The sequence below is a fragment of the Poecile atricapillus genome, chromosome 39, assembly GCF_030490865.1.
Source record: "Poecile atricapillus isolate bPoeAtr1 chromosome 39, bPoeAtr1.hap1, whole genome shotgun sequence".
In the NCBI taxonomy this organism is placed as follows: Eukaryota; Metazoa; Chordata; class Aves; order Passeriformes; family Paridae; genus Poecile; species Poecile atricapillus.
The window spans coordinates 1488173-1515812 of NC_081287.1; the positions used below are offsets into that span (position 1 = coordinate 1488173).

The 27640-nt window shown below is 59.2% G+C and overlaps 1 protein-coding gene across 1 annotated transcript in view; it reads right to left on the reverse strand.

Moving 5' to 3' along the window:
• The window catches only part of LOC131591325 (transportin-2-like), a 52273-nt gene that overhangs the window by 12109 nt on the left and 12524 nt on the right, over positions 1-27640 (reverse strand). The window contains exons 7-16 of the mRNA XM_058861911.1: positions 26349-26430; positions 24803-24925; positions 19730-19848; positions 17062-17122; positions 14682-14850; positions 10891-11043; positions 8022-8247; positions 5800-5971; positions 2061-2147; positions 996-1103 (exon numbers count right to left, since the gene is read on the reverse strand). Coding sequence (XP_058717894.1) covers positions 996-1103; positions 2061-2147; positions 5800-5971; positions 8022-8247; positions 10891-11043; positions 14682-14850; positions 17062-17122; positions 19730-19848; positions 24803-24925; positions 26349-26430 — 1300 coding nt within the window. The remainder of the gene's footprint in view (positions 1-995; positions 1104-2060; positions 2148-5799; positions 5972-8021; positions 8248-10890; positions 11044-14681; positions 14851-17061; positions 17123-19729; positions 19849-24802; positions 24926-26348; positions 26431-27640) is intronic.

Sequence of the window (27640 nt, forward strand, 5' to 3'; positions counted from 1 at the left end):
CACCCTGGAGAGAGACCCCAGACCCACCCCAGGGAGACCAGACCCACCCTGGGGAGACCCCAGAACCACCCAGACCCACCCTGGAGACCCCAGACCCACCCTGGAGAGAGACCCCAGACCCACCCCAGGGAGACCAGACCCACCCTGGGGAGACCCCAGAACCACCCAGACCCACCCTGGAGACCCCAGACCCACCTGGGGAGAGACCCCAGACCCACCCTGGAGAGAGACCCCAGACCCACCCAGACCCACCCTGGAGACCCCAGACCCACCCTGGAGACCCCAGACCCACCCAGACCCACCCTGGGGAGACCCCAGACCCACCCTGGGGAGACCCCAGACCCACCCAGACCCACCCTGGAGACCCCAGACCCACCTGGGGAGAGACCCCAGACCCACCCAGACCCACCTGGAGACCCCAGACCCACCCAGACCCACCTGGGGAGACCCCAGACCCATCCTAGACACCCCCTGGAGACCCCAGACCCACCCCGGAGAGAGACCCCAGACCCACCCAGACCCACCCTGGAGACCCCAGACCCACCTGGGGAGACCCCAGACCCACCCAGACCCACCCTGGAGACCCCAGACCCACCTGGGGAGAGACCCCAGACCCACCCAGACCCACCTGGAGACCCCAGACCCACCCAGACCCACCTGGGGAGACCCCAGACCCACCCTGGGGAGACCAGACCCACCCTGGAGACCCCAGACCCACCCTGGGGAGACCCCAGACCCACCCAGACCCACCCCGGGGAGACCCCAGACCCACCCTAGACACCCCCTGGGGAGACCCCAGACCCACCCAGACCCACCCCAGGGAGACCCCAGACCCCTCCCAGACACCCCCAGACCCCTCCCAGACACCCCCAGACCCACCCTGGACACCCCCAGACCCCCTCTGGACACCCCCAGACCCCTCCCAGACACCCCCAGACCCCTCTGGCCACCCCCAGACTCCCCCAGACCCCCCCAGCCCCCTGTGGGGGTCTCACCATGGCCTGGGCCAGCGTTTTCTGCACCAGGGTGACGCAGCGCTGGTAGACGGGCTCGCAGTAGGGCAGGAACCCGCTCTGGAGAGCCGTGGCCACCGAGGACAGGCACTGGGGACACACAGACCCCTCCCCAAATTACAGGAACCCTCACGGGGACCCCTCCCCAAAATACAGGAACCCTCCCCAAAATACAGGAACCCGCTCTGAAGAGCCGTGGCCACCGAGGACAGGCACTGGGGACACACAGACCCCTCCCCAAATTACAGGAACCCTCACGGGGACCCCTCCCCAAAATACAGGAACCCGCTCTGCAGAGCCGTGGCCACCGAGGACAGGCACTGGGGACACACAGACCCCTCCCCAAATTACAGGAACCCTCACGGGGACCCCTCCCCAAAATACAGGAACCCTCCCCAGGACACGGGGGACACCCAGACCCCTCCCCAAATTACAGGAACCCTCCCCAGGCACTGGGGACAGCGGGGACACGGCTGGGGGGACACCAGGGACACGCAGACCCCTCCCCAAAATACAGGAACCCTCCCCAAAATACTGGGAACCCTCCCCAGGACACCGGGGACCCCTCCCCAAAATACTGGGACCCTCCCCAAAATACAGGAACCCTCCTCAGGACATGGAGACCCCTCCTCAAAATACTGGGAACCCTCCCCAGAGCACGGGGACCCCTCCCCACACACAGAGACCCCTCCCCACACACGGAGACCCCTCCCCAGGACTCTGGGACCCCTCCCCACACACGGAGACCCCTCCCCACATACAGGGACCCCTCCCCAGGACTCTGGGACCCCTCCCCACACATGGGGACCCCTCCCCAGGACTCTGGGACCCCTCCCCACACATGGGGACCCCTCCCCACACACGGGGACCCCTCCCCACACACGGAGACCCCTCCCCACACACAGGGACCCCTCCCCAGGACTCTGGGACCCCTCCCCACCACACGGGGACCCCTCCCCAGGATACAGGGACCCCTCCCCACACACGGAGACCCCTCCCCAGGACTCTGGGACCCCTCCCCACACACGGGGACCCCTCCCCAGGCACCTCCAGCAGAGGGAACAGATCCTTGTCCTCGTCCTTGAGCTCGTTCCACTTCTGGATCAGCGGCGGCATCAACTTCTGGATGTACTCCTGGGACAGACGGACGGACAGACAGACGGACAGCGGGGTCACTGGGGGTGTCACAGCCTCAGGGGACAGACAGACGGACAGACAGACGGACAGACAGGGGGACAGGGGTGTCACAGCCACAGGGGACAGACAGACAGACACACGGACAGCGGGGTCAGCAGGGGTGTGACAGCCTCAGGGGACAGACAGACGGACAGACAGGGGACAGCAGTGTCACTGGGGGTGTCACAGCCACAGGGGACAGACAGGGGGGTCACAGGAGGGGGACAGCCACAGGGTTTGGGGACAAGGACAGGGTTTGGGGACAGGGACAGGGTTTGGGGACAGGGTTGGGGGACAGGGGACAGGGACAGGGACAGGGGACAGGGTTTGGGGACAGGGACAGGGTTTGGGGACAGGGACAGGGTTTGGGGACAGGGACAGGATTTGGGGACAGGGTTCGGGGACAGGGACAGGGTTTGGGGACAGGGTTGGGGGACAGGGGACAGGGACAGGGACAGGGGACAGGGTTTGGGGACAGGGACAGGGTTTGGGGACAGGGACAGGGTTTGGGGACAGGGACAGGATTTGGGGACAGGGTTCGGGGACAGGGACAGGGTTTGGGGACAGGGTTTGGGGACAGAGGACAGGGTTTGGGGACAGGGTTCGGGGACAGGGACAGGGTTTGGGGACAGGGTTTGGGGACAGAGGACAGGGTTTGGGGACAGGGTTTGGGGACAGGGACAGTTTGGGGACACGGCCGTGCCCCGATGCCCTCAGAGCACAGAGGATCCACACGGGGAGTTCGGGATTCGAATGTCTCTGCTCATCACCGGGCTTGGGGACACTGGGGACACTGAGGGGACACTGGGGGGACATTGGGGACACTGGGGACACTGGGGACACTGGGGGGACACTGGGGGGACACTGGGGGACACTGAGGGGACACTGGGGGACACTGGGGGACACTGAGAGACATTGGGGACACTGGGGGGACACTGGGGACACTGGGGACACTGGGGACATTGGGGGGACACTGGGGACACTGGGGACACTGAGGGGACACTGGGGACACCAGGGTGACACTGGGTGACACTGAGGGACACCAGGTGACAGTGGGTGACACTGAAGGGACACTGAGGGACACCAGGTGACACCGAGGGAACACCAGGGTGACACCGGGTGACACTGAAGGGACAGTGGGTGACACCAGGTGACAGCAGGTGACAGTGGGTGACCCCAGGTGACACTGAAGGGACACTGGGTGACCCCAGGGTGACACCAGGGTGACAGTGGGTGACACCAGGGGACACCAGGTGACACTGAAGGGACAGTGGGTAACACCAGGTGACACCAGGTGACACCGAGGGAACACCAGGGTGACACTGAAGGAACACTGGGTGACACCAGGTGACAGTGGGTGACAGTGAAGGGACACTGAGGGACACCAGGGGGACACTGAAGGGACACAATGGGGAACACGGGGGGACACTGGGTGACACTGGGTGACAGCAGGTGACAGTGGGTGACAGTGGGTGACCCCAGGTGACCCCAGGTGACAGCAGGTGACCCCAGTGACCCCAGGTGACCCCAGGTGACCCCAGGTGACAGCGGGTGACCCCAGGTGACACAGGTGACCCCACTGACCCCAGGTGACCCCAGGTGACACAGGTGACCCCAGGTGACCCCAGGTGACCCCAGGTGACAGTGGGTGACACTGGGTGACACTGAAGGGACACTGGGTGACAGCAGGTGACCCCAGGTGACCCCAGTGACCCCAGGTGACAGCAGGTGACCCCAGGTGACAGCAGGTGACCCCAGGTGACCCCAGGTGACAGCGGTGACCCCAGGTGACCCCAGTGACCCCAGGTGACAGTGGGTGACCCCAGGGTGACCCCAGGTGACAGCAGGTGACACTGAAGGGACACTGGATGACACAGGTGACCCCCCAGGTGACCCCAGGTGACCCCAGGTGACACAGGTGACACAGGTGACCCCCCAGGTGACAGTGGGTGACCCCAGGTGACCCCAGGTGACACAGGTGACACAGGTGACCCCCCAGGTGACAGTGGGTGACCCCAGGTGACCCCAGGTGACAGCAGGTGACACTGAAGGGACACTGGATGACACAGGTGACCCCAGGTGACCCCAGGTGACCCCAGGTGACCCCAGGTGACACAGGTGACAGTGGGTGACCCCAGTGACCCCAGTGACCCCAGGTGACCCCAAGTGACCCCAGGTGACCCCAGTGACCCCAGGTGACCCCAGGTGACCCCAGGTGACCCCAGTGACCCCAGGTGACAGTGGGTGACCCCAGGTGACCCCAGGTGACCCCAGGTGACCCCAGGTGACAGTGGGTGACCCCAGGTGACCCCAGGTGACACTGAAGGGACACTGGATGACACAGGTGACCCCAGGTGACCCCAGGTGACCCCAGTGACCCCAGGTGACCCCAGGTGACCCCAGGTGACCCCAGTGACCCCAGGTGACAGTGGGTGACCCCAGGTGACCCCAGGTGACCCCAGGTGACACAGGTGACAGCAGGTGACCTCAGGTGACCCCAGGTGACCCCAGGTGACAGTGGGTGACCCCAGGTGACCCCAGGTGACCCCAGGTGACCCCAGGTGACCCCAGGTGACCCCAGAGGTGACAGCAGGTGACCCCAGGTGACACAGGTGACACAGGTGACCCCAGGTGACAGTGGGTGACCCCAGTGACCCCAGGTGACAGCAGGTGACACTGAAGGGACACTGGATGACACAGGTGACCCCAGGTGACAGCAGGTGACCCCAGTGACCCCAGGTACCCCAGGTGACCCCAGGTGACCCCAGTTGACCCCAGGTGACCCCAGTGACCCCAGGTGACCCCAGGTGACAGTGGGTGACCCCAGGTGACCCCAGTTGACCCCAGGTGACCCCAGGTGACAGTGGGTGACCCCAGGTGACCCCAGGTGACCCCAGGTGACACAGGTGACAGTGGGTGACACCGGGTGACAGTGGGTGACATCAGGTGACCCCAGGTGACCCCAGGTGACAGTGTGTGACCCCAGGTGACCCCAGGGACCCCAGGTGACCCCAGCTGACAGCAGGTGACACAGGTGACCCCAGGTGACCCCAGTGACCCCAGGTGACCCCAGGTGACCCTGAAGGAACACTGGGTGACCCCAGGTGACACAGGTGACCCCAGTGACCCCAGGTGACAGTGGGTGACCCCAGGTGACCCCAGGTGACACAGGTGACACAGGTGACCCCAGGTGACCCCAGGTGACCCCAGGTGACAGTGGGTGACCCCAGGTGACCCTGAATGAACACTGGGTGACCCCAGTGACCCCAGGTGACCCCAGGTGACAGCAGGTGACACTGAAGGGACACTGGGTGACAGCAGGTGACCCCAGGTGACCCCAGTGACCCCAGGTGACAGCAGGTGACCCCAGGTGACCCCAGGTGACAGCAGGTGACCCCAGGTGACCCCAGGTGACACTGACAGAACACTGGGTGACCCCAGGTGACCCCAGGTGACAGTGGGTGACCCCAGGTGACACTGATGGAACACTGGGTGACCCCAGGTGACACAGGTGACCCCAGGTGACCCCAGAGGTGACCCCAGGTGACCCCAGGTGACCCCAGGTGACCCCAGTGACCCCAGGTGACCCCAGGTGACCCCGGTGACCCACGGGCTGGTTGAGGTGGTGGCCCACGGAGTCGGCGAGGGTCCCGATGGCGTCGTAGAGGATGAGGAGGTTTTTGTGCTGGTACTTCCCGAAGGCGAACACCAACGTGTCCAGGATGAAACTCAGGTACGGGACCAGCTCCGTGCACGCCTCCTCCTCCAGCGTGGCAAACGCGCTGAGGGAACCCCAAAACTCAGTCAGGGACCCCCAAAACTCAGTCAGGGACCCCGAAATGTCATCAGGGACCCCAAAAATGTCATGGGGGACCCCGAAAATGTCATCAGGGACCCCCAAAATGTCATCAGGGACCCCCAAAATGTCATCAGGGACCCCCAAAATGTCATGGGGGACCCCCAAAATGTCATCAGGGACCCCAAAAACGTCATCAGGGACCCTGAAAATGTCATCAGGGAACCCAAAAACATCATCAGGGACCCCAAAAATGTCATCAGGGACCCCGAAAATGTCATCAGGGACCCCAAAAACATCACAGAACACCCCAAAAACATCATCAGGGACCCCGAAAATGTCATCAGGGACCCCAAAAACGTCATCAGGGACCCCAAAAACATCATCAGGAACCAGCTCCGTGCACGCCTCCTCCTCCAGCGTGGCAAACGCGCTGAGGGAACCCCAAAACTCAGTCAGGGACCCCAAAAACGTCATCAGGGAACCCAAAAACGTCTCAGGACCCCCCAAAAACCTCTCAGGACCCCCCAAAACCTGTCAGGACCCCCCAAATTCGTGGTGGGAGCCCCGCTGGGTCAGGCAGTACGAACACAAAACGTCCTCACATGGATCAGAGGATCGGTGTCATCATCCCCAGGGGCTCCCAAAAACATCAGGGGGTCCCCAAAACACCCCCAAAAACCCCCAAAACCTCACAGGAACCCCAAAAAACCTCACAGGAACCCCAAAACCTCACAGGATCCCCAAAAAACCTCACAGGAACCCCCAAAATCTCACAGAAACCCCCAAAACCTCACAGGAACCCCCAAAACCTCACAGGAACCCCCAAAAACCTCACAGGAACCCCAAAAAACCTCACAGGAACCCCAAAAACCTCACAGGAACCCCCAAAACATCACCAGAACCCCCAAAAACCTCACAGGATCGCCAAAAACCTCCCAGGAACCCCCAAAAACCTCACAGGAACCCCCAAAACCTCCCAGGAACCCCCAAAAACCTCACAGGATCCCCAAAAACCTCCCAGGAACCCCAAAACCTCACAGGAACCCCAAAAAACCTCCCAGGAACCCCAAAACCTCACAGGATCCCCCAAAAAACCTCCCAAAAACCCCCAAAAACCTCTCAGGAACCCCCAAAAACCTCACAGGAACACCCAAAAACCTCACAGGATCACCAAAAAACTTCCCAGGAACCCCCAAAAACCTCACAGGAACCCCAAAATCTCACAGAAACCCCCAAAAACCTCACAGGACCCCCCAAAACCTCACAGGAACCCCAAAAACCTCCCAGGAACCCCAAAAAACCTCACAGGAACCCCAAAAACCTCACAGGATCCCCCAAAACCTCCCAGGAACTCCAAAAACCTCCCAGGAACCCCAAAAACCTCCCAGGAACCCCAAAACCTCCCAGGAACCCCCAAAACCTCCCAAAAACCCCCAAAAACCTCACAGGATCCTCCAAAACCCTCCAAAAACTCACAGGAGCCCTCTGAAAACTTGCCCAAAACCCCCCCAAATACCCCCAAAAACCTCACAGGTGCCCCCCAAAAACCTCCCAGGAACCCCCCAAAAATCTCACAGGAACCCCCCAAAAACCTCCCAGGAACCCCCCAAACCTCCCAGGAACCCCCTAAACACCCCCAAAAATCTCACAGGAACCCCCCAAAAACCCCAAAAATCTCCCAGGAACCCCCCAAAATTTCATAGGAACACCCCAAAAAACCTCCAAGAAACCCCCCAAATTTTCACAGGACCCCCCAAAAACCCCTAAAACCTCCCAGGAACCCCCCAAATTTTCACAGGAACACCCCAAAATCCCCCCAAACCCCCCAAAACCTCCCAGGAACCCCCCAAAACCTCCCAGGAAGCCCCCAAACACCCCCAAAAATCTCACAGGAACCCCCCAAAAACCTCCCAGGAACCCCCCAAAAACCCCAAAAACCTCCAAGAAACCCCCGAAAATTTCACAGAAAACCCCCAAAAACCTCCCAGGAGCCCCCCAAATTTTCACAGCACCCCCCAAACCCCCCCAGTCACCTGCAGGCCGCCTCCTGCACCCGTTTGTTGCCGTCCAGGATCCGCTGCAGCAGCTCCGTCATCAGCGGCTTCAGGTAAAGCTCGGGGGGCTGAGCCACCACCCAGTGAGCGTAACGGCTGAGAGTCCAACACGCGATGGAGCGAACCAGCGCCTTCCGGTCCCCCAGACACCGGATCAGGTGTGGGATCAGCTCCGGCAGGTACGGAACCATCCCCTGCATGCAGCCTGCAACCGGGATACACTGGGATAAACTGGGATTGAACTGGGAATCAACCGGGAATCAACTGGGAATCAACTGGGAATGAACCGGGAATGAACCGAGAACGAACCAAGAATGAACAGGAATGAACCAGGAATGAAACGGGAATGAACTGGGATTGAACTGGGATAAACTGGGATTGAACTGGGATTGAACTGGGATTGAACTGGGAGTGAACTGGGATTGAACTGAGATAAACTGGGATTGAACTGGGATTGAACTGGGATTGAACTGGGATTGAACTGGGATTGAACTGGGACTGAACTGGGATTGAACTGGGAATCAACCGGGAATCAACTGGGAACGAACCAAGAATGAACAGGAATGAACCTGGAATGAACCTGGAATGAACTGGGAATGAACTGGGATTGAACTGGGATTGAACTGGGAGTGAACTGGGATTGAACTGGGATTGAACTGGGAGTGAACTGGGATTGAACTGGGATAAACTGGGATAAACTGGGAATCAACCCAGAGTGAATGAACCAGCGCCTTCCGGTCCCCCAGACACCGGATCAGGTGTGGGATCAGCTCCGGCAGGTACGGAACCATCCCCTGCATGCAGCCTGCAACCGGCATAAACTGGGATAAACTGGGATTGAACTGGGATAAACTGGGATTGAACTGGGATAAACTGGGATTGAACTGGGAATCAACCGGGATTCAACTGGGAACGAACCAAGAATGAACAGGAATGAACCAGGAATGAAACGGGAATGAACCTGGAATGAACCTGGAATGAACTGGGAATGAACTGGGATTGAACTGGGATAAACTGGGATTGAACTGGGATTGAACTGGGAGTGAACTGGGATTGAACTGGGATTGAACTGGGATTGAACTGGGATTGAACTGGGATAAACTGGGATTGAACTGGGATTGAACTGGGATTGAACTGGGAGTGAATGAACCAGCGCCTTCCGGTCCCCCAGACACCGGATCAGGTGTGGGATCAGCTCCGGCAGGTACGGAACCATCCCCTGCATGCAGCCTGCAACCGGCATAAACTGGGATAAACTGGGATTGAACTGGGAGTGAACTGGAACCATCCCCTGCATGCAGCCTGCAACCGGGATCAACTGGGATAAACTGGGATTGAACTGGGAGTGAACTGGGGTTGAACCGGGAATGAACCGAGAACGAACCAAGAATGAACAGGAATGAACTGGGACTGAACTGGGATTGAACTGGGATTGAACTGGGATTGAACTGGGATTGAACTGGGAGTGAACCGGGAATGAACCGAGAACGAACCAAGAATGAACAGGAATGAACCAGGAATGAAACGGGAATGAACTGGGATTGAACTGGGATAAACTGGGATTGAACTGGGATTGAACTGGGAGAGAACTGGGATTGAACTGGGGATAAACTGGGATTGAACTGGGATTGAACTGGGAGTGAACTGGGATTGAACTGGGAATGAACTGGGATTGAACTGGGAGTGAACTGGGATTGAACTGGGAATGAACTGGGATTGAACTGGGATTGAACTGGGATTGAACTGGGATTGAACTGGGATTGAACTGGGATTGAACTGGGACTGAACTGGGATTGAACTGGGAATGAACCATTTTTGGTGTCCCCGGTGCCATTTTTGGTGTCCCCGGTGCCATTTTTGGGGTCCCCGGTGCCGTTTTTGGGGTCCCCGGTGCCATTTTTGGTGTCCCCGGTGCCATTTTTGGGGTCCCCAGGGCCATTTTTGGGGTCCCCAGGGCCATTTTTTGCTCCCCAGGGCCATTTTTGGGGTCCCCGGTGCCGTTTTTGGGGTCCCTGGTGCCGTTTTTGGGGTCCCCAGGGCCATTTTTTGCTCCCCAGGGCCATTTTTGGGGTCCCCAGGGCCGTTTTTGGTCTCCCCAGGGCTGGTTTTGGGTCCCCAGGGCCATTTTTTGCTCCCAAGGGCCATTTTTGGGGTCCCCGGGGCCATTTTTGGGATCCCCAGGGCCATTTTTGGGGTCCCCAGTGCCGTTTTTGGGGTCCCCGGTGCCGTTTTTTGCTCCCCAGGGCCATTTTTGGTGTCCCCAGGGCCATTTTTGGCTCCCCAGGGCCATTTTTGGTGTCCCCGGTGCCATTTTTGGGGTCCCCGGTGCCGTTTTTGGGGTCCCCGGTGCCGTTTTTGGTGTCCCCGGTGCCATTTTTGGTGTCCCCGGTGCCATTTTTGGGGTCCCCGGTGCCGTTTTTGGTGTCCCCAGGGCCATTTTTTGCTCCCATTTTTGGTGTCCCCAGGGCCATTTTTGGGGTCCCCGGTGCCATTTTTGGGGTCCCCAGGGCCATTTTTGGGGTCCCCAGTGCCGTTTTCGGTGTCCCCAGTGCCGTTTTTGGGGTCCCCAGGGCCATTTTTGGTGTCCCCAGGGCCATTTTTGGCTCCCCACGGCCATTTTTGGCTCCCCAGGGCCATTTTTGGTGTCCCCGGGGCCATTTCTGGGGTCCCCAGGGCCATTTTTGGGGTCCCCGGTGCCATTTTTGGTGTCCCTGGTGCCGTTTTTGGTGTCCCCGGTGCCATTTCTGGGGTCCCCAGTGCCATTTTTGGGGTCCCCGGTGCCATTTCTGGGGCCCCCAGTGCCGTTTTTAGTGTCCCCGGTGCCGTTTTTGGGGTCCCCCGTGCCCACCTTCGGCGATGGCCCCCAGGACGAGGATCCCCGACTCCTTGACCACCCACTCGAGGTGGAAGAGCAGCTCCTTGAGCAGGGGCAGCAGGTGGGGCAGCAGCTCCTCGCGGAACACGTTGGCCAAAACATCCAGAGCCGCCGCCGAGCACTTCCCTGCGCCGGCAACGGGGTCAGGACCCCAAATCTGCACCCCAAAACTGCACCCCAAACCCACAGACCCCAAATCTGCACCCCAAATCTGCACCCCAAACCCACAGACCCCAAATCTGCACCCCAAACCCACAGACCCCAAATCTGCACCCCAAATCTGCACCCCAAACCCACAGACCCCAAATCTGCACCCCAAATCTGCACCCCAAACCCACAGACCCCAAATCTGCACCCCAAATCTGCACCCCGAACCCACAGACCCCAAATCTGCACCCCAAATCTGCACCCCAAACCCACAGACCCCAAATCTGCACCCCAAAACCGGGGGAGACCCCAAATCCACACCCCAAATCTGCACCCCGAACCCACAGACCCCAAATCTGCACCCCAAACCTGCACCCCAAACCCACAGATCCCAAATCTGCACCCCAAATCTGCACCCCAAACCCACAGACCCCAAATCTGCACCCCAAATCTGCACCCCGAACCCACAGACCCCAAATCTGCACCCCGAACCCACAGACCCCAAATCTGCACCCCAAATCTGCACCCCAAACCCACAGACCCCAAATCTGCACCCCAAATCTGCACCCTGAACCCACAGACCCCAAATCTGCACCCCAAATCTGCACCCCGAACCCACAGACCCCAAATCTGCACCCCAAACCCACAGACCCCAAATCTGCACCCCGAACCCAGGGGAACCCCAAATCCACACCCCAAACCTGGGGGAGACCCCAAATCCACACCCCAAACCCGCACCCCAAACCCACAGACCCCAAATCTGCACCCCAAACCCACAGACCCCAAATCCGCACCCCAAACCCACAGACCCCAAATCTGCACCCCAAATCTGCACCCCAAACCCACAGACCCCAAATCTGCACCCCAAATCTGCACCCCGAACCCACAGACCCCAAATCTGCACCCCAAATCTGCACCCCAAACCCACAGACCCCAAATCTGCACCCCAAATCTGCACCCCAAATCTGCACCCCAAATCTGCACCCCAAACCCACAGACCCCAAATCTGCACCCCAAATCTGCACCCCAAATCTGCACCCCAAACCCACAGACCCCAAACCCACACCCCAAATCTGCACCCCAAACCCACAGACCCCAAATCTGCACCCCAAATCTGCACCCCGAACCCACAGACCCCAAATCTGCACCCCAAACCCACAGACCCCAAATCTGCACCCCAAATCTGCACCCCAAACCCACAGACCCCAAATCTGCACCCCAAAGCCACAGACCCCAAATCTGCACCCCAAATCTGCACCCCAAACCCACAGACCCCAAATCTGCACCCCAAACCCACAGACCCCAAATCTGCACCCCAAACCCACAGACCCCAAATCTGCACCCCAAATCTGCACCCCGAACCCACAGACCCCAAATCTGCACCCCAAAACTGCACCCCGAACCCACAGACCCCAAATCTGCACCCCAAAACTGCACCCCGAACCCACAGACCCCAAATCCACACCCCAAACCCACAGACCCCAAATCTGCACCCCAAATCTGCACCCCAAACCCACAGACCCCAAATCTGCACCCCAAATCTGCACCCCAAACCCACAGACCCCAAATCTGCACCCCAAATCTGCACCCCAAATCTGCACCCCAAACCCACAGACCCCAAATCTGCACCCCAAATCTGCACCCCAAACCCACAGACCCCAAATCTGCACCCCAAATCTGCACCCCAAACCCACAGACCCCAAATCTGCACCCCAAATCTGCACCCCAAATCTGCACCCCAAATCTGCACCCCAAACCCACAAACCCCAAATCTGCACCCCAAACCTGCACCCCAAACCCACAGACCCCAAATCTGCACCCCAAAGCCACAGACCCCAAATCTGCACCCCAAATCTGCACCCCAAACCCACAGACCCCAAATACAGACCCCAAACCCACAGACCCCAAATCTGCACCCCAAACCCACAGACCCCAAATCTGCACCCCAAATCTGCACCCCGAACCCACAGACCCCAAATCTGCACCCCAAATCTGCACCCCGAACCCACAGACCCCAAATCTGCACCCCAAAACCGGGGGAGACCCCAAATCCACACCCCAAACCCGCACCCCGAACCCACAGACCCCAAATCTGCACCCCAAACCCACAGACCCCAAATCTGCACCCCAAATCTGCACCCCAAACCCACAGACCCCAAATCTGCACCCCAAATCCCGACCCCAAACCCACAGACCCCAAATCTGCACCCCAAATCTGCACCCCAAACCCACAGACCCCAAATCCACAGACCCCAAAACTGCACCCCAAACCCACAGACCCCAAATCTGCACCCCGAACCCACAGATCCCAAATCCACAGATCCCAAACACACAGACCCCAAATCTGCACCCCAAATCCACACCCCAAACCCACAGACCCCAAATCTGCACCCCAAATCTGCACCCCGAACCCACAGACCCCAAATCTGCACCCCAAAGCCGGGGGGAACCCCAAATACAGACCCCAAATCCGCACCCCAAACCCAGGGGGGACACCAAATCCACACCCCAAATCCACAGACCCCAAACCCATGGAGGGACCCTAAATCCCGACCCCAAACCCGGGGGGACCCCAAATCCACAGACCCCAAATCCACAGATCCCAAATCCGCACCCCAAACCCCCCCCAGGGACCCCCAAAATTCCCCCTAAACCCCCCCAGACCCCCTAAACCCCCCCAGGGACCCCCAAACCTCCTAAACACCCCCAGGGACCCCCCAAACCCACCCCAGAGACCCCCCCCCAGACCCCCCAACCCCCCCCAGGGACCCCCCAAACCCCCCAGGGACCCCCCAAACCTCCCCCCAGACCCCCCCAAACCCCCTGAGGACCCCCCAGACCCCCCCCAGGGACCCCCCAAACCTCCCCCCAGACCCCCCCAAACCCCCCAAGGTCGCCCCCAAGGACCCCCCAAACTCCCCAGGGACCCCCAAACCCCCTCTAAACCCCCCCAAACCCCCTAAACCCCCCCAGGGACCCCCCAAACCCCCCCAGGGACCCCCCAAACCCCACAAGGACCCCCAAACCTCCCCCCAGACCCCCTCAAACCGCCCCAGGACCCCCCCAGACCCCCCAAAACCTCCCCGGGACCCCCCCAGACCCCCCAAACCCCCCCAGGGACCCCCCAAACCCCCTAAACCCCCCCTAAAACCCCCCAAACCCCCCCAGGGACCCCCCAAACCCCCACCGGGACCCCCCCAGACCCCCCCAGGGACCCCCCAAACCCCCACCGAGACCCCCCCAGACCCCCCCAGGGACCCCCCAAACCCACCCAGGGACCCCCAAACCCCCCCTAAACCCCCCCAAACCCCCCCCAGGGACCCTCCAAACCCACCCCAGGGACCCCCCCAGACCCCCCAAACCCCCCCAGGGACCCCCCAGACCCCCCCAGGGACCCCCAAACCTCCCTGAGACCCCCCCAGACCCCCCAAACCCCCCCAGGGATCCCCAAACCCCGCAGGGACCCCCCAAGCCCCCCCAGGACCCCCCCAGGGACCCCCCCAGACCCCCCCAAAACCTCCCCAGGACCCCCCCAGGGACCCCCAAACCTCCCTGAGACCCCCCCAAACCCCCCCCAAACCCCCCCCAGTCCCCCCCAGTCCCCCCCGTTGCCGTACGCAGGTTCCAGTCGGACAAGGTGTCGTCGTCATCCTCGTCGTCGCCGTCGCCGTCGCCGTCGCCGTCGCGCTGCTCCTCGTGCGCCAGCGTCACCGTGCGCGATTTGTGGAAGCGCGGTTTGATGTCCTGCTCGCTGTCCGGCACCGCCTCGTCCTCCTCCACGTCACCCTGAGCGCGCGTCGCGACACCGCGGGGTCATGTCACGACACGGCGGGGTCACGTCGCGACATGGCAGTGTTATATCGCGACACAGTGATGTCACGTCGCGATATGGCGGCATCGCATCATGATATGGCGGTGTTACGTTGCGATACGGAGGCGTTATGTCGCGATATGGCGGTGTTATGTCGTGATATGGCGGTGTTATGTTGTGATATGGCGGGGTCATGTCGCGACATGGCATCGTTATATTGCGACACGGTGATGTCATGTCGCGATATGGTGGTGTTATGTCGCGATATGGCGGTGTTATGTCTCGATATGGCGGTGTTATGTCGCGATATGGCGGTGTTATGTCATGATATGGTGGTGCTATGTCGTGATATGGCAGGGTCATGTCGCGACGTGGCATTGTTATATCGCAGCATGGTGATGTCATGTCGTGATATAGCGGCGTCACACCGCGATATGGCGGCGTCAGGTTGTGATATGGCAGTGTCGTGCCGTGATATGGCGGGCTCGTGTCGTGACATGCTGGGGTCGTGTCGTGACATGGCGGGTTCGTGTCGCGATATGGCGGGGTCGTGTCACAACATGCTGGGGTCGTGTCACAACATGCTGGGGTCGTGTCGTGACATGCTGGGCTCGTGTCGCGATATGGTGGTGTTGTGTTGCGATATGGTGGTGTTGTGTCGCGATATGGTGGTGTCATGTCGCGATATGGTGGTGTCGTGTTGCGATATGGCGGCAGCGTGTCCCAATATGGTGGTGTTATATCGCGATATGGCGGTGTCATGTCGCGATATGGGGGTGTCATGTCATGATATGGCGGTGTCACGTCGCGATATGGCGGTGTCATGTCGCGATATGGTGGTGTTATGTCGCAATATGGTGGTGTTATGTTGCGATATGGCGGTGTTATGTCACGATACGGAGGTGTCATGTCGCGATTCAGCGTTATTTTATCGTGACGCGGCGCGGGGATCAGACAGTACGAACACGAGTGACCATCACGGGGATCAGCTCAGAGCTGTCATCATCTCCAGTCACACCAGTGACACCAGTACAGACACACCAGTGACACCAGTAACACCAGTACAGTGACACCGGTGACACCAGTACAGTGACACCAGTAACACCAGTGACACCAGTACAGAGACACCAGTGACACCAGTGACACCAGTACAGACACACCAGTAACACCAGTACAGTGACACCAGTGACACCAGTAACACCAGTGACACCAGTGACACCAGTACAGACACACCAGTGACACCAGTCACACCAGTAACACCAGTACAGACACCAGTGACACCAGTAACACCAGTACAGACACACCAGTGACACCAGTGACACCAGTAACACCAGTACAGACACACCAGTGACACCAGTACAGTGACACCGGTGACACCAGTACAGTGACACCAGTGACACCAGTGACACCAGTGACACCAGTGACACCAGTAACACCAGTACAGCCTCACCAGTGACACCAGTGACACCAGTGACACCAGTGACACCAGTACAGCCTCACCAGTGACACCAGTAACACCAGTGGCACCAGTGACACCAGTGACACCAGTACAGACACACCAGTGACACCAGTACAGTGACACCAGTAACACCAGTACAGACACACCAGTCACACCAGTAACCCCAGTGCAGCCCCCCAGTCACACCAGTAACACCAGTACAGACACCAGTCACACCAGTGACACCAGTACAGACACACCAGTGACACCAGTGACACCAGTACAGCGACACCAGTGACACCAGTACAGACACACCAGTCACACCAGTACAGACACACCAGTCACAACAGTGACACCAGTACAGACACCAGTGACACCAGTGACACCAGTGACACCAGTACAGTGACACCAGTCACACCAGTGACACCAGTGACACCAGTCACACCAGTGACACCAGTACAGTAACACCAGTGACACCAGTGACACCAGTGACACCAGTGACACCAGTCACACCAGTCACACCAGTCACACCAGTACAGTGACACCAGTGACACCAGTGACACCTGTGACACCTGTGACAGCAGTGACACCGGTGACACCAGTGACACCAGTACAGAAACACCAGTGACACCAGTGACACCAGTAACACCAGTACAGACACCAGTCCCCCCAGCCCCACCAGTCACCCCAGTCACACCAGTATCCCCAGTCCAGCCCCACCAGTATCCCCAGTCCCCCCAGTGCGCACCTTGAGGAGGATGATGTCGATCTCCGAGTACCTCATGCCATGGACCAGGATCGGGATCAGCCTGGAACCGGGAGCGGGGGGTTCAGGATGGATTTTGGGTGATTTTGGGGTGAATTTGGGGTGAATTTGGGGGATTTTGGGTCACTCACTGCACCAGGTGTGCTGTCAGCTGGGCAGGGTGTTCAGGACAGGTTCAGGATGGATTTTGGGGTGATTTTGGGGTGAATTTGGATGATTTTGGGTCACTCACTGCACCAGGTGTGCTGTCAGTTGTACAGGAGGTTCAGGACAGGTTCAGGATGGATTTTGGGGTGAATTTGGGGTGTTTTGGGTCACTCACTGCACCAGGTGTGCTGTCAGCTGGACAGGGGGTTCAGGACAGGTTCAGGATGGATTTTGGGGTGAATTTGGGGTGAATTTGGGTGATTTTGGGTCACTCACTGCACCAGGTGTGCTGTCAGCTGGGCAGGGTGTTCAGGACAGGTTCAGGATGGATTTTGGGGTGAATTTGGGTGATTTTGGGTCACTCACTGCACCAGGTGTGCTGTCAGTTGTACAGGAGGTTCAGGACAGGTTCAGGGTGGATTTTGGGGTGAATTTGGGGTGTTTTGGGTCACTCACTGCACCAGGTGTGCTGTCAGTTGTACAGGGGGTTCAGGACAGGTTCAGGATGGATTTTGGGGTGAATTTGGGTGATTTTGGGGTCACTCACTGCACCAGGTGTGCTGTCAGCTGGGCAGGGTGTTCAGGACAGGTTCAGGATGGATTTTGGGGTGAATTTGGGGTGTTTTGGGGTCACTCACTGCACCAGGTGTGCTGTCAGTTGTACAGGAGGTTCAGGACAGGTTCAGGGTGGATTTTGGGGTGAATTTGGGGTGAATTTGGGGTGTTTTGGGTCACTCACTGCACCAGGTGTGCTGTCAGTTGTACAGGGTGTTCAGGACAGGTTCAGGATGGATTTTGGGGTGAATTTGGATGATTTTGGGTCACTCACTGCACCAGGTGTGCTGTCAGCTGGGCAGGGTGTTCAGGACAGGTTCAGGATGGATTTTGGGGTGAATTTGGGTGATTTTGGGTCACTCACTGCACCAGGTGTGCTGTCAGTTGTACAGGAGGTTCAGGACAGGTTCAGGGTGGATTTTGGGGTGAATTTGGGGTGTTTTGGGTCACTCACTGCACCAGGTGTGCTGTCAGCTGGGCAGGGTGTTCAGGACAGGTTCAGGACGGATTTTGGGGTGAATTTGGGGTGTTTTGGGTCACTCACTGCACCAGGTGTGCTGTCAGCTGGGCAGGGTGTTCAGGACAGGTTCAGGATGGATTTGGGGGATTTTGGGGTGAATTTGGGGTGTTTTGGGGTCACTCACTGCACCAGGTGTGCTGTCAGTTGTACAGGAGGTTCAGGACAGGTTCAGGGTGGATTTTGGGGTGAATTTGGGGTGTTTTGGGTCACTCACTGCACCAGGTGTGCTGTCAGCTGGGCAGGGTGTTCAGGACAGGTTCAGGACAGGTTCAGGATGGATTTTGGGGTGAATTTGGGGTGAATTTGGGGTGTTTTGGGTCACTCACTGCACCAGGTGTGCTGTCAGTTGTACAGGGTGTTCAGGACAGGTTCAGGATGGATTTTGGGGTGAATTTGGGGTGAATTTGGGTGATTTTGGGTCACTCACTGCACCAGGTGTGCTGTCAGCTGGGCAGGGTGTTCAGGACAGGTTCAGGATGGATTTTGGGGTGAATTTGGGGTGAATTTGGGGTGTTTTGGGTCACTCACTGCACCAGGTGTGCTGTCAGCTGGGCAGGGTGTTCAGGACAGGTTCAGGATGGATTTTGGGGTGAATCTGGGTGGTTTTGGGTCACTCACTGCACCAGGTGTGCTGTCAGCTGGACAGGGTGTTCAGGACAGGTTCAGGACAGGTTCAGGATGGATTTTGGGGTGAATTTGGGGTGAATTTGGGTGTTTTTGGGTCACTCACTGCACCAGGTGTGCTGTCAGCTGGGCAGGGTGTTCAGGACAGGTTCAGGATGGATTTTGGGGTGAATTTGGGGTGAATTTGGGGTGTTTTGGGGTCACTCACTGCACCAGGTGTGCTGTCAGCTGGGCAGGGTGTTCAGGACAGGTTCAGGATGGATTTTGGGGTGAATTTGGGGTGAATTTGGGGTGTTTTGGGGTCACTCACTGCACCAGGTGTGCTGTCAGCTGGGCAGGGTGTTCAGGACAGGTTCAGGATGGATTTTGGGGTGAATTTGGGGTGAATTTGGGGTGTTTTGGGTCACTCACTGCACCAGGTGTGCTGTCAGCTGGGCAGGAGGTTCAGGACAGGTTCAGGATGGATTTTGGGGTGAATTTGGGGTGAATTTGGGGTGAATTTGGGGTGTTTTGGGTCACTCACTGCACCAGGTGTGCTGTCAGCTGGGCAGGGTGTTCAGGACAGGTTCAGGATGGATTTTGGGGTGAATTTGGGGTGTTTTGGGTCACTCACTGCACCAGGTGTGCTGTCAGTTGTACAGGAGGTTCAGGACAGGTTCAGGATGGATTTTGGGGTGAATTTCGGGTGTTTTGGGTCACTCACTGCACCAGGTGTGCTGTCAGCTGGACAGGGTGTTCAGGACAGGTTCAGGATGGATTTTGGGGTGATTTTGGGGTGAATTTGGGTGTTTTTGGGTCACTCACTGCACCAGGTGTGCTGTCAACACGTCCTTGCAGATCGGCTGCTCCGCCAGCGTCAGCCAGAACTCGCAGGCCTCGAGCGCCACGTTCTCATCGCTGTCCTGCGTCCTCTGCAGCATGTACTGAGGGGAGGGGACAGGTGAGCTCACCTGGGCTCAGGTGACACATAAAGTACACCCAAACTGCTCACCTGGCCACAGGGGACACCTGAACTACACCCAAACTGCTCACCTGGGCTCAGGTGACACCCCAGACACCTCACCTGGGCACAGGTGACACCTGAACTACACCCAAACACCTCACCTGGGCACAGGGGACACCTGAACTACACCCAGACACCTCACCTGGGCACAGGGGACACCCCAGAGACCTCACCTGGGCACAGGTGACACCTGAACTACACCCAGACACCTCACCTGGGCACAGGTGACACCTGAACTACACCCAAACACCTCACCTGGGCACAGGGGACACCTGAACTACACCCAAACACCTCACCTGGGCACAGGGGACACCTGAACTACACCCAGACACCTCACCTGGGCACAGGCGACACCTGAACTACACCCAAACTGCTCACCTGGCCACAGGGGACACCTGAACTACACCCAGACACCTCACCTGGGCTCAGGGGACACCTGAACTACACCCCAGACACCTCACCTGGGCACAGGTGACACCTGAACTACACCCAAACACCTCACCTGGGCTCAGGGGACACCTGAACTACACCCAAACTGCTCACCTGGCCACAGGTGACACCCCAGACACCTCACCTGGCCACAGGTGACACCTGAACTACACCCAGACACCTCACCTGGGCACAGGGGACACCCCAGAGACCTCACCTGGACACAAGGGACACCTGAACTACACCCAAACTGCTCACCTGGGCACAGGTGACACCCAAACACCTCACCTGAGCACAGGGGACACCTGAACTACACCCAAACACCTCACCCGGGCACAGGGGACACCTGAACTACACCCAGACACCTCACCTGGGCTCAGGTGACACCTGAACTACACCCAGACTGCTCACCTGGGCTCAGGTGACACCCCAGACACCTCACCTGGGCACAGGTGACACCTGAACTACACCCAAACACCTCACCTGGGCACAGGGGACACCCCAGAGACCTCACCTGGACACAAGGGACACCTGAACTACACCCAAACTGCTCACCTGGGCACAGGTGACACCCAAACACCTCACCTGAGCACAGGGGACACCTGAACTACACCCAAACTGCTCACCTGGGCTCAGGTGACACCTGAACTACACCCAAACTGCTCACCTGGGCACAGGGGACACCCCAGACACCTCACCTGGGCACAGGTGACACCTGAACTACACCCAGACACCTCACCTGGGCTCAGGTGACACCTGAACTACACCCAAACTGCTCACCTGGACACAGGGGACACCTGAACTACACCCAAACACCTCACCTGGGCACAGGGGACACCTGAACTACACCCAGACACCTCACCTGGGCACAGGTGACACCCCAGACACCTCACCTGGGCACAGGTGACACCTAAAGTACACCCCAAACTGCTCACCTGGGCACAGGGGACACCCAAACACCTCACCTGGGCACAGGGGACACCTGAACTACACCCAGACACCTCACCTGGGCACAGGGGACACCTGAACTACACCCAAACTGCTCACCTGGGCACAGGGGACACCTGAACTACACCCAAACACCTCACCTGGGCACAGGGGACACCTGAACTACACCCAGACACCTCACCTGGGCTCAGGTGACACCTAAAGCACACCCAAACACCTCACCTGGGCACAGGTGACACCCAAACAACTCACCTGGGCACAGGGGACACCTGAACTACACCCAAACTGCTCACCTGGGCTCAGGTGACACCTGAACTACACCCAAACTGCTCACCTGGGCTCAGGGGACACCTGAACTACACCCAAACACCTCACCTGGGCACAGGGGACACCTGAACTACACCCAGACACCTCACCTGGGCACAGGTGACACCTGAACTACACCCAGACACCTCACCTGGGCACAGGGGACACCTGAACTACACCCAAACACCTCAGCTGGGCACAGGGGACACCTGAACTACACCCAAACACCTCACCTGGGCACAGGTGACACCCCAGACACCTCACCTGGGCACAGGGGACACCTGAACTACACCCAGACACCTCACCTGGGCACAGGGGACACCCCAGAGACCTCACCTGGGCACAGGTGACACCTGAACTACACCCAAACTGCTCACCTGGGCACAGGGGACACCTGAACTACACACAAACTGCTCACCTGGGCACAGGGGACACCTGAACTACACCCAGACACCTCACCTGGGCTCAGGTGACACCTGAACTACACCCAGACACCTCACCTGGGCTCAGGTGACACCTGAACTACACCCCAGACACCTCACCTGGGCACAGGTGACACCCCAGACACCTCACCTGGGCACAGGTGACACCCCAGACACCTCACCTGGGCACAGGGGACACCTAAAGCACACCCCAACACCTCACCTGGGCACAGGTGACACCTGAACTACACCCAAACTGCTCACCTGAGCACAGGTGACACCCCAGACACCTCACCTAGGCTCAGGTGACACCTGAACTACACCCAAACACCTCACCTGGGCACAGGTGACACCCAAACACCTCACCTGGGCACAGGTAACCCCCAAACTGTGCCCCAGACACCTCAGCTGAGTACAGGTAACCCCCAGACTCACCTGAACAATACAGGTACAGGTACAGGTACAGGTACAGGTACAGGAGACCCCAGACTCACCTGGACAATACAGGTACAGGTACAGGTACAGGAGACCCCAGACTCACCTGGACAATACAGGTACAGGTACAGGAGACCCCAGACTCACCTGGACAATACAGGTACAGGTACAGGTACAGGAGACCCCAGACTCATCTGGACAATACAGGTACAGGTACAGGTACAGGTACAGGTACAGGTAACCCCCAGACTCACCTGGACAATACAGGTACAGGTACAGGTACAGGTAACCCCCAGACTCACCTGGACAATACAGGTACAGGTACAGGTACAGGTACAGGTAACCCCCAGACTCACCTGGACAATACAGGTACAGGTACAGGTACAGGAGACCCCAGACTCACCTGGACAATACAGGTACAGGTACAGGTGACCCCAGACTCACCTGGACAATACAGGTACAGGTACAGGTAACCCCCAGACTCACCTGGACAATACAGGTACAGGTACAGGAGACCCCAGACTCACCTGGACAATACAGGTACAGGTACAGGTACAGGAGACCCCAGACTCATCTGGACAATGCAGGTACAGGTACAGGTAACCCCCAGACTCACCTGGACAATACAGGTACAGGTACAGGTGACCCCAGACTCACCTGGACAATACAGGTACAGGTACAGGTACAGGTGACCCCAGACTCACCTGGACAATACAGGTACAGGTACAGGTAACCCCCAGACTCACCTGAACAATACAGGTACAGGTACAGGTAACCCCCAAACTCACCTGGACAATACAGGTACAGGTACAGGAGACCCCAGACTCACCTGGACAATACAGGTACAGGTACAGGTAACCCCCAGACTCACCTGGACAATACAGGTACAGGTACAGGTACAGGTAACCCCCAGACTCACCTGGACAATACAGGTACAGGTACAGGTACAGGTAACCCCCAGACTCACCTGGACAATACAGGTACAGGTACAGGTAACCCCAGACTCACCTGGACAATACAGGTACAGGTACAGGAGACCCCAGACTCACCTGGACAATACAGGTACAGGTACAGGTAACCCCCAGACTCACCTGGACAATACAGGTACAGGTACAGGTAACCCCCAGACACACCTGTACAGGTACACACTCACCTGTATGATGCTGTACATGTGGGCTATCAGGCGGTCGATACAGGTACAGGTAACCCCCAGACACACCTGTACAGGCACACACTCACCTGTATGATGCTGTACAGGTACAGGTAACCCCCAGACTGACTCACCTGGCTGATACAGGTACAGGTACAGGTACAGTCACAGGTGTCTCACCTGTATGATGCTGTACATGTGCCAGATCAGGCGGTCAATACACTCACAGGTACAGGTACAGGTACACGTACAGGTACAGGTGTCTCACCTGTATGATGCTGTACATGTGCGGTATCAGGCGGTCGATACAGGTACAGGTACAGTCACAGGTACAGGTATCTCACCTGTATGATGCTGTACAGGTACAGGTAACCCCCAGACACACCTGTACAGGTGTCTCACCTGTATGATGCTGTACATGTGCGGGATCAGGCAGTCGATACAGGTACAGGTAACCCCCAGACTCACCTGTATGATGCTGTACAGGTACAGGTAACCCCCAGACACACCTGTATGATGTTGTACAGGTACAGGTACAGGTGTCTCACCTGGATGATGCTGTACATGTGGGGTATCAGGCGGTCAATACAGGTACAGGTAACCCCCAGACTGACTCACCTGGCTGATACAGGTACAGGTGTCTCACCTGTATGATGCTGTACAGGTACAGGTAACCCCCAGACTGACTCACCTGGCTGACACAGGTACAGGTACAGGTACAGTCACAGGTGTCTCACCTGTATGATGCTGTACATGTGCGGGATCAGGCTGTCGATACAGGTACAGGTAACCCCCAGACTCACCGGTATGATACTGTACAGGTACAGGTAACCCCCAGACTGACTCACCTGGCTGACACAGGTACAGGTACAGGTACAGTCACAGGTGTCTCACCTGTATGATGCTGTACATGTGCGGTATCAGGCGGTCAATACACTCACAGGTACAGGTACAGGTACACGTACAGGTACACACTCACCTGTATGATGCTGTACATGTGTGGGATCAGGCGGTCAATACAGGTACAGGTACAAGTACAGGTAACCATCACACTCACCTGTATGATGCTGTACATGTGGGGTATCAGGCGGTCGATACAGGTACAGGTAACCCCCAGACTCACCGGTATGACACTGTACAGGTACAGGTAACCCCCAGACACACCTGTACAGGTACACACTCACCTGTATGATGCTGTACATGTGCGGTATCAGGCGGTCAATCCGCACCTCCAGCAGCATCACCAGGGCCCTGCAGACGTTCTTGCGAACCTCGGGGTCCTCGTCCACCGCCAGCGCGAACAGGTGCTGGGGAGGGGCTCAGGTGAGACCCCCAGAGACCCCCAGAGACCCCCTGGGACCCCCAGAGACACCCAGAGACCCCCAGAGACCCCACAGGTGCTGGGGAGGGGCTCAGGTGAGACCCAGGGACCCCCAGAGACCCCCTGGGACCCCCAGAGACCCCCAGAGACCCCCAGAGACCCCACAGGTGCTGGGGAGGGGCTCAGGTGAGTGCCTGGGACCCCCAGAGACACCCAGAGACCCCCAGAGACACCCTGGGACCCCACAGGTGCTGGGGAGGGGCTCAGGTGAGACCCAGGGACCCCCAGAGACCCCCTGGGACCCCCAGAGACCCCCCAGGTGCTGGGGAGGGGCTCAGGTGAGACCCCCAGAGACCCCCAGAGACCCCCAGAGACCCCCAGAGACCCCACAGGTGCTGGGGAGGGGCTCAGGTGAGACCCAGGGACCCCCAGAGACCCCCTGGGACCCCCAGAGACCCCCAGAGACCCCCAGAGACCCCACAGGTGCTGGGGAGGGGCTCAGGTGAGTGCCTGGGACCCCCAGAGACCCCCTGGGACCCCCAGAGACACCCTGGGACCCCACAGGTGCTGGGGAGGGGCTCAGGTGAGACCCCCTGGGACCCCCAGAGACACCCAGAGACCCCCAGAGACACCCAGAGACCCCACAGGTGCTGGGGAGGGGCTCAGGTGAGACCCCCAGAGACCCCCTGGGACCCCCAGAGACCCCACAGGTGCTGGGGAGGGGCTCAGGTGAGACCCCCAGAGACCCCCAGGGACCCCCAGAGACACCCAGAGACCCCCCAGGTGCTGGGGAGGGGCTCAGGTGAGACCCCCAGAGACACCCAGAGACCCCACAGGTGCTGGGGAGGGGCTCAGGTGAGTGATCAGAGACCCCCAGAGACCCCCAGAGACCCCCTAGAGACCCCCCAGGTGCTGGGGAGGGGCTCAGGTGAGTGCCCAGGACCCCCAGGGACCCCCCAGAGACACCCAGAGACCCCCCAGGTGCTGGGGAGGGGCTCAGGTGAGCCCCCAAAGCCCCCCAGGGACCTCCAGAACCCTCCAGGTGACCACCCAGGGACCCCCCAGGTGAGCCCCAGGGACCCCCCAGAACCCCCCAGGATCCCCAGGTGAGCCCTCAAGACCCCCAGGGACCCCCAGGACCCCCAGGTGAGCCCCCAGGTGAGCCCCAGGGACCCCCAGGACCCCTCAGGACCCCCAGAACCCCCCAGGATCCCCAGGTGAGCCCCCCAGGTGAGCCCCAGAGCCCCCCAGGACCCCCAAAACCCCCCCAGATGAGCCCCAGGGACCCCCCAGAACCCCCCAGGGACCCCCAGGTGAGCCCCCCAGGTGAGCCCCAGGGACCCCCAGAACCCCTCAGGACCCCCAGAGCCCCCCAGGACCCCCAGGTGAGCCCCCAGGTGAGGCCTGACCTCGATGAAGGTGTCGATGTTCTCCATCAGCGCCTGCGCCCGGTCCATGATGAACTGATTGACACAGGCGATGGCGTGGGACCTGTGGGGAGGGGGGCGTCACCTGGGGACCCCCAGAGTCACCCCAAAACACACCTGGGGACCCCCAGAGTCACCCCAAAACACACCTGGGGACCCCCAGGGACACCCCAAAACACACCTGGGGACCCCCAGTCACCCCAAAACACACCTGGGGACCCTGAAACACACCCTAAAACACACCTGGGGACCCCCAGAGTCACCCCAAAACACACCTGGGGACCCCCAAACACACCTGGGAACCCCCAGGGACACCCCAAAACACACCTGGGGACCCCAAAACACACCTGGGGACCCCCAGGGACACCCCAAACACACCTGGGGACCCCCAAACACACCTGGGGACCCCCAGAGTCACCCCAAAACACACCTGGGGACCCCCAAACACACCTGGGGACCCCCAGAGTCACCCCAAAACACACCTGGGGACCCTAAAACACACCTGGGGACCCCCAAACACACCTGGGGACCCCCAGAGTCACTCCAAAACACACCTGGGGACCCCCAGAGTCACCCCAAAACACACCTGGGCACCCCCAGAGTCACCCCAAAACACACCTGGGGACCCTAAAACACACCTGGGGACCCTGAAACACACCTGAGGGCCCTAAAACACACCTGAGGGCCCTAAAACACACCTGGGGACCCCCAGAGACACCCAAAACACACCTGGGGACCCCAAAACACACCTGGGCACCCCCAAAACACACCTGGGGACCCCCAGAGTCACCCCAAAACACACCTGGGGACCCCCAAAGTCACCCCAAAACACACCTGGGGACCCTGAAACATACCTGGGGACCCCAAAAGTCACCCCAAAACACACCTGGGGACCCCCAAACACACCTGGGGACCCCCAGAGTCACTCCAAAACACACCTGGGGACCCCAAAAGTCACCCCAAAGCACACCTGGGGACCCCCAGGGACACCCCAAAACACACCTGGGGACCCCAAAACACACCTGGGGACCCCCAGAGTCACCCCAAAACACACCTGGGGACCCCCAGAGACACCCCAAAACACACCTGGGGACCCCCAAACACACCTGGGGACCCTAAAACACACCTGGGGACCCCCAAACACACCTGGGGACCCCCAGAGTCACCCCAAAACACACCTGGGGACCCCCAGGGACACCCCAAAACACACCTGGGGACCCCCAAACACACCTGGGGACCCCCAGAGTCACCCCAAAACACACCTGGGGACCCCC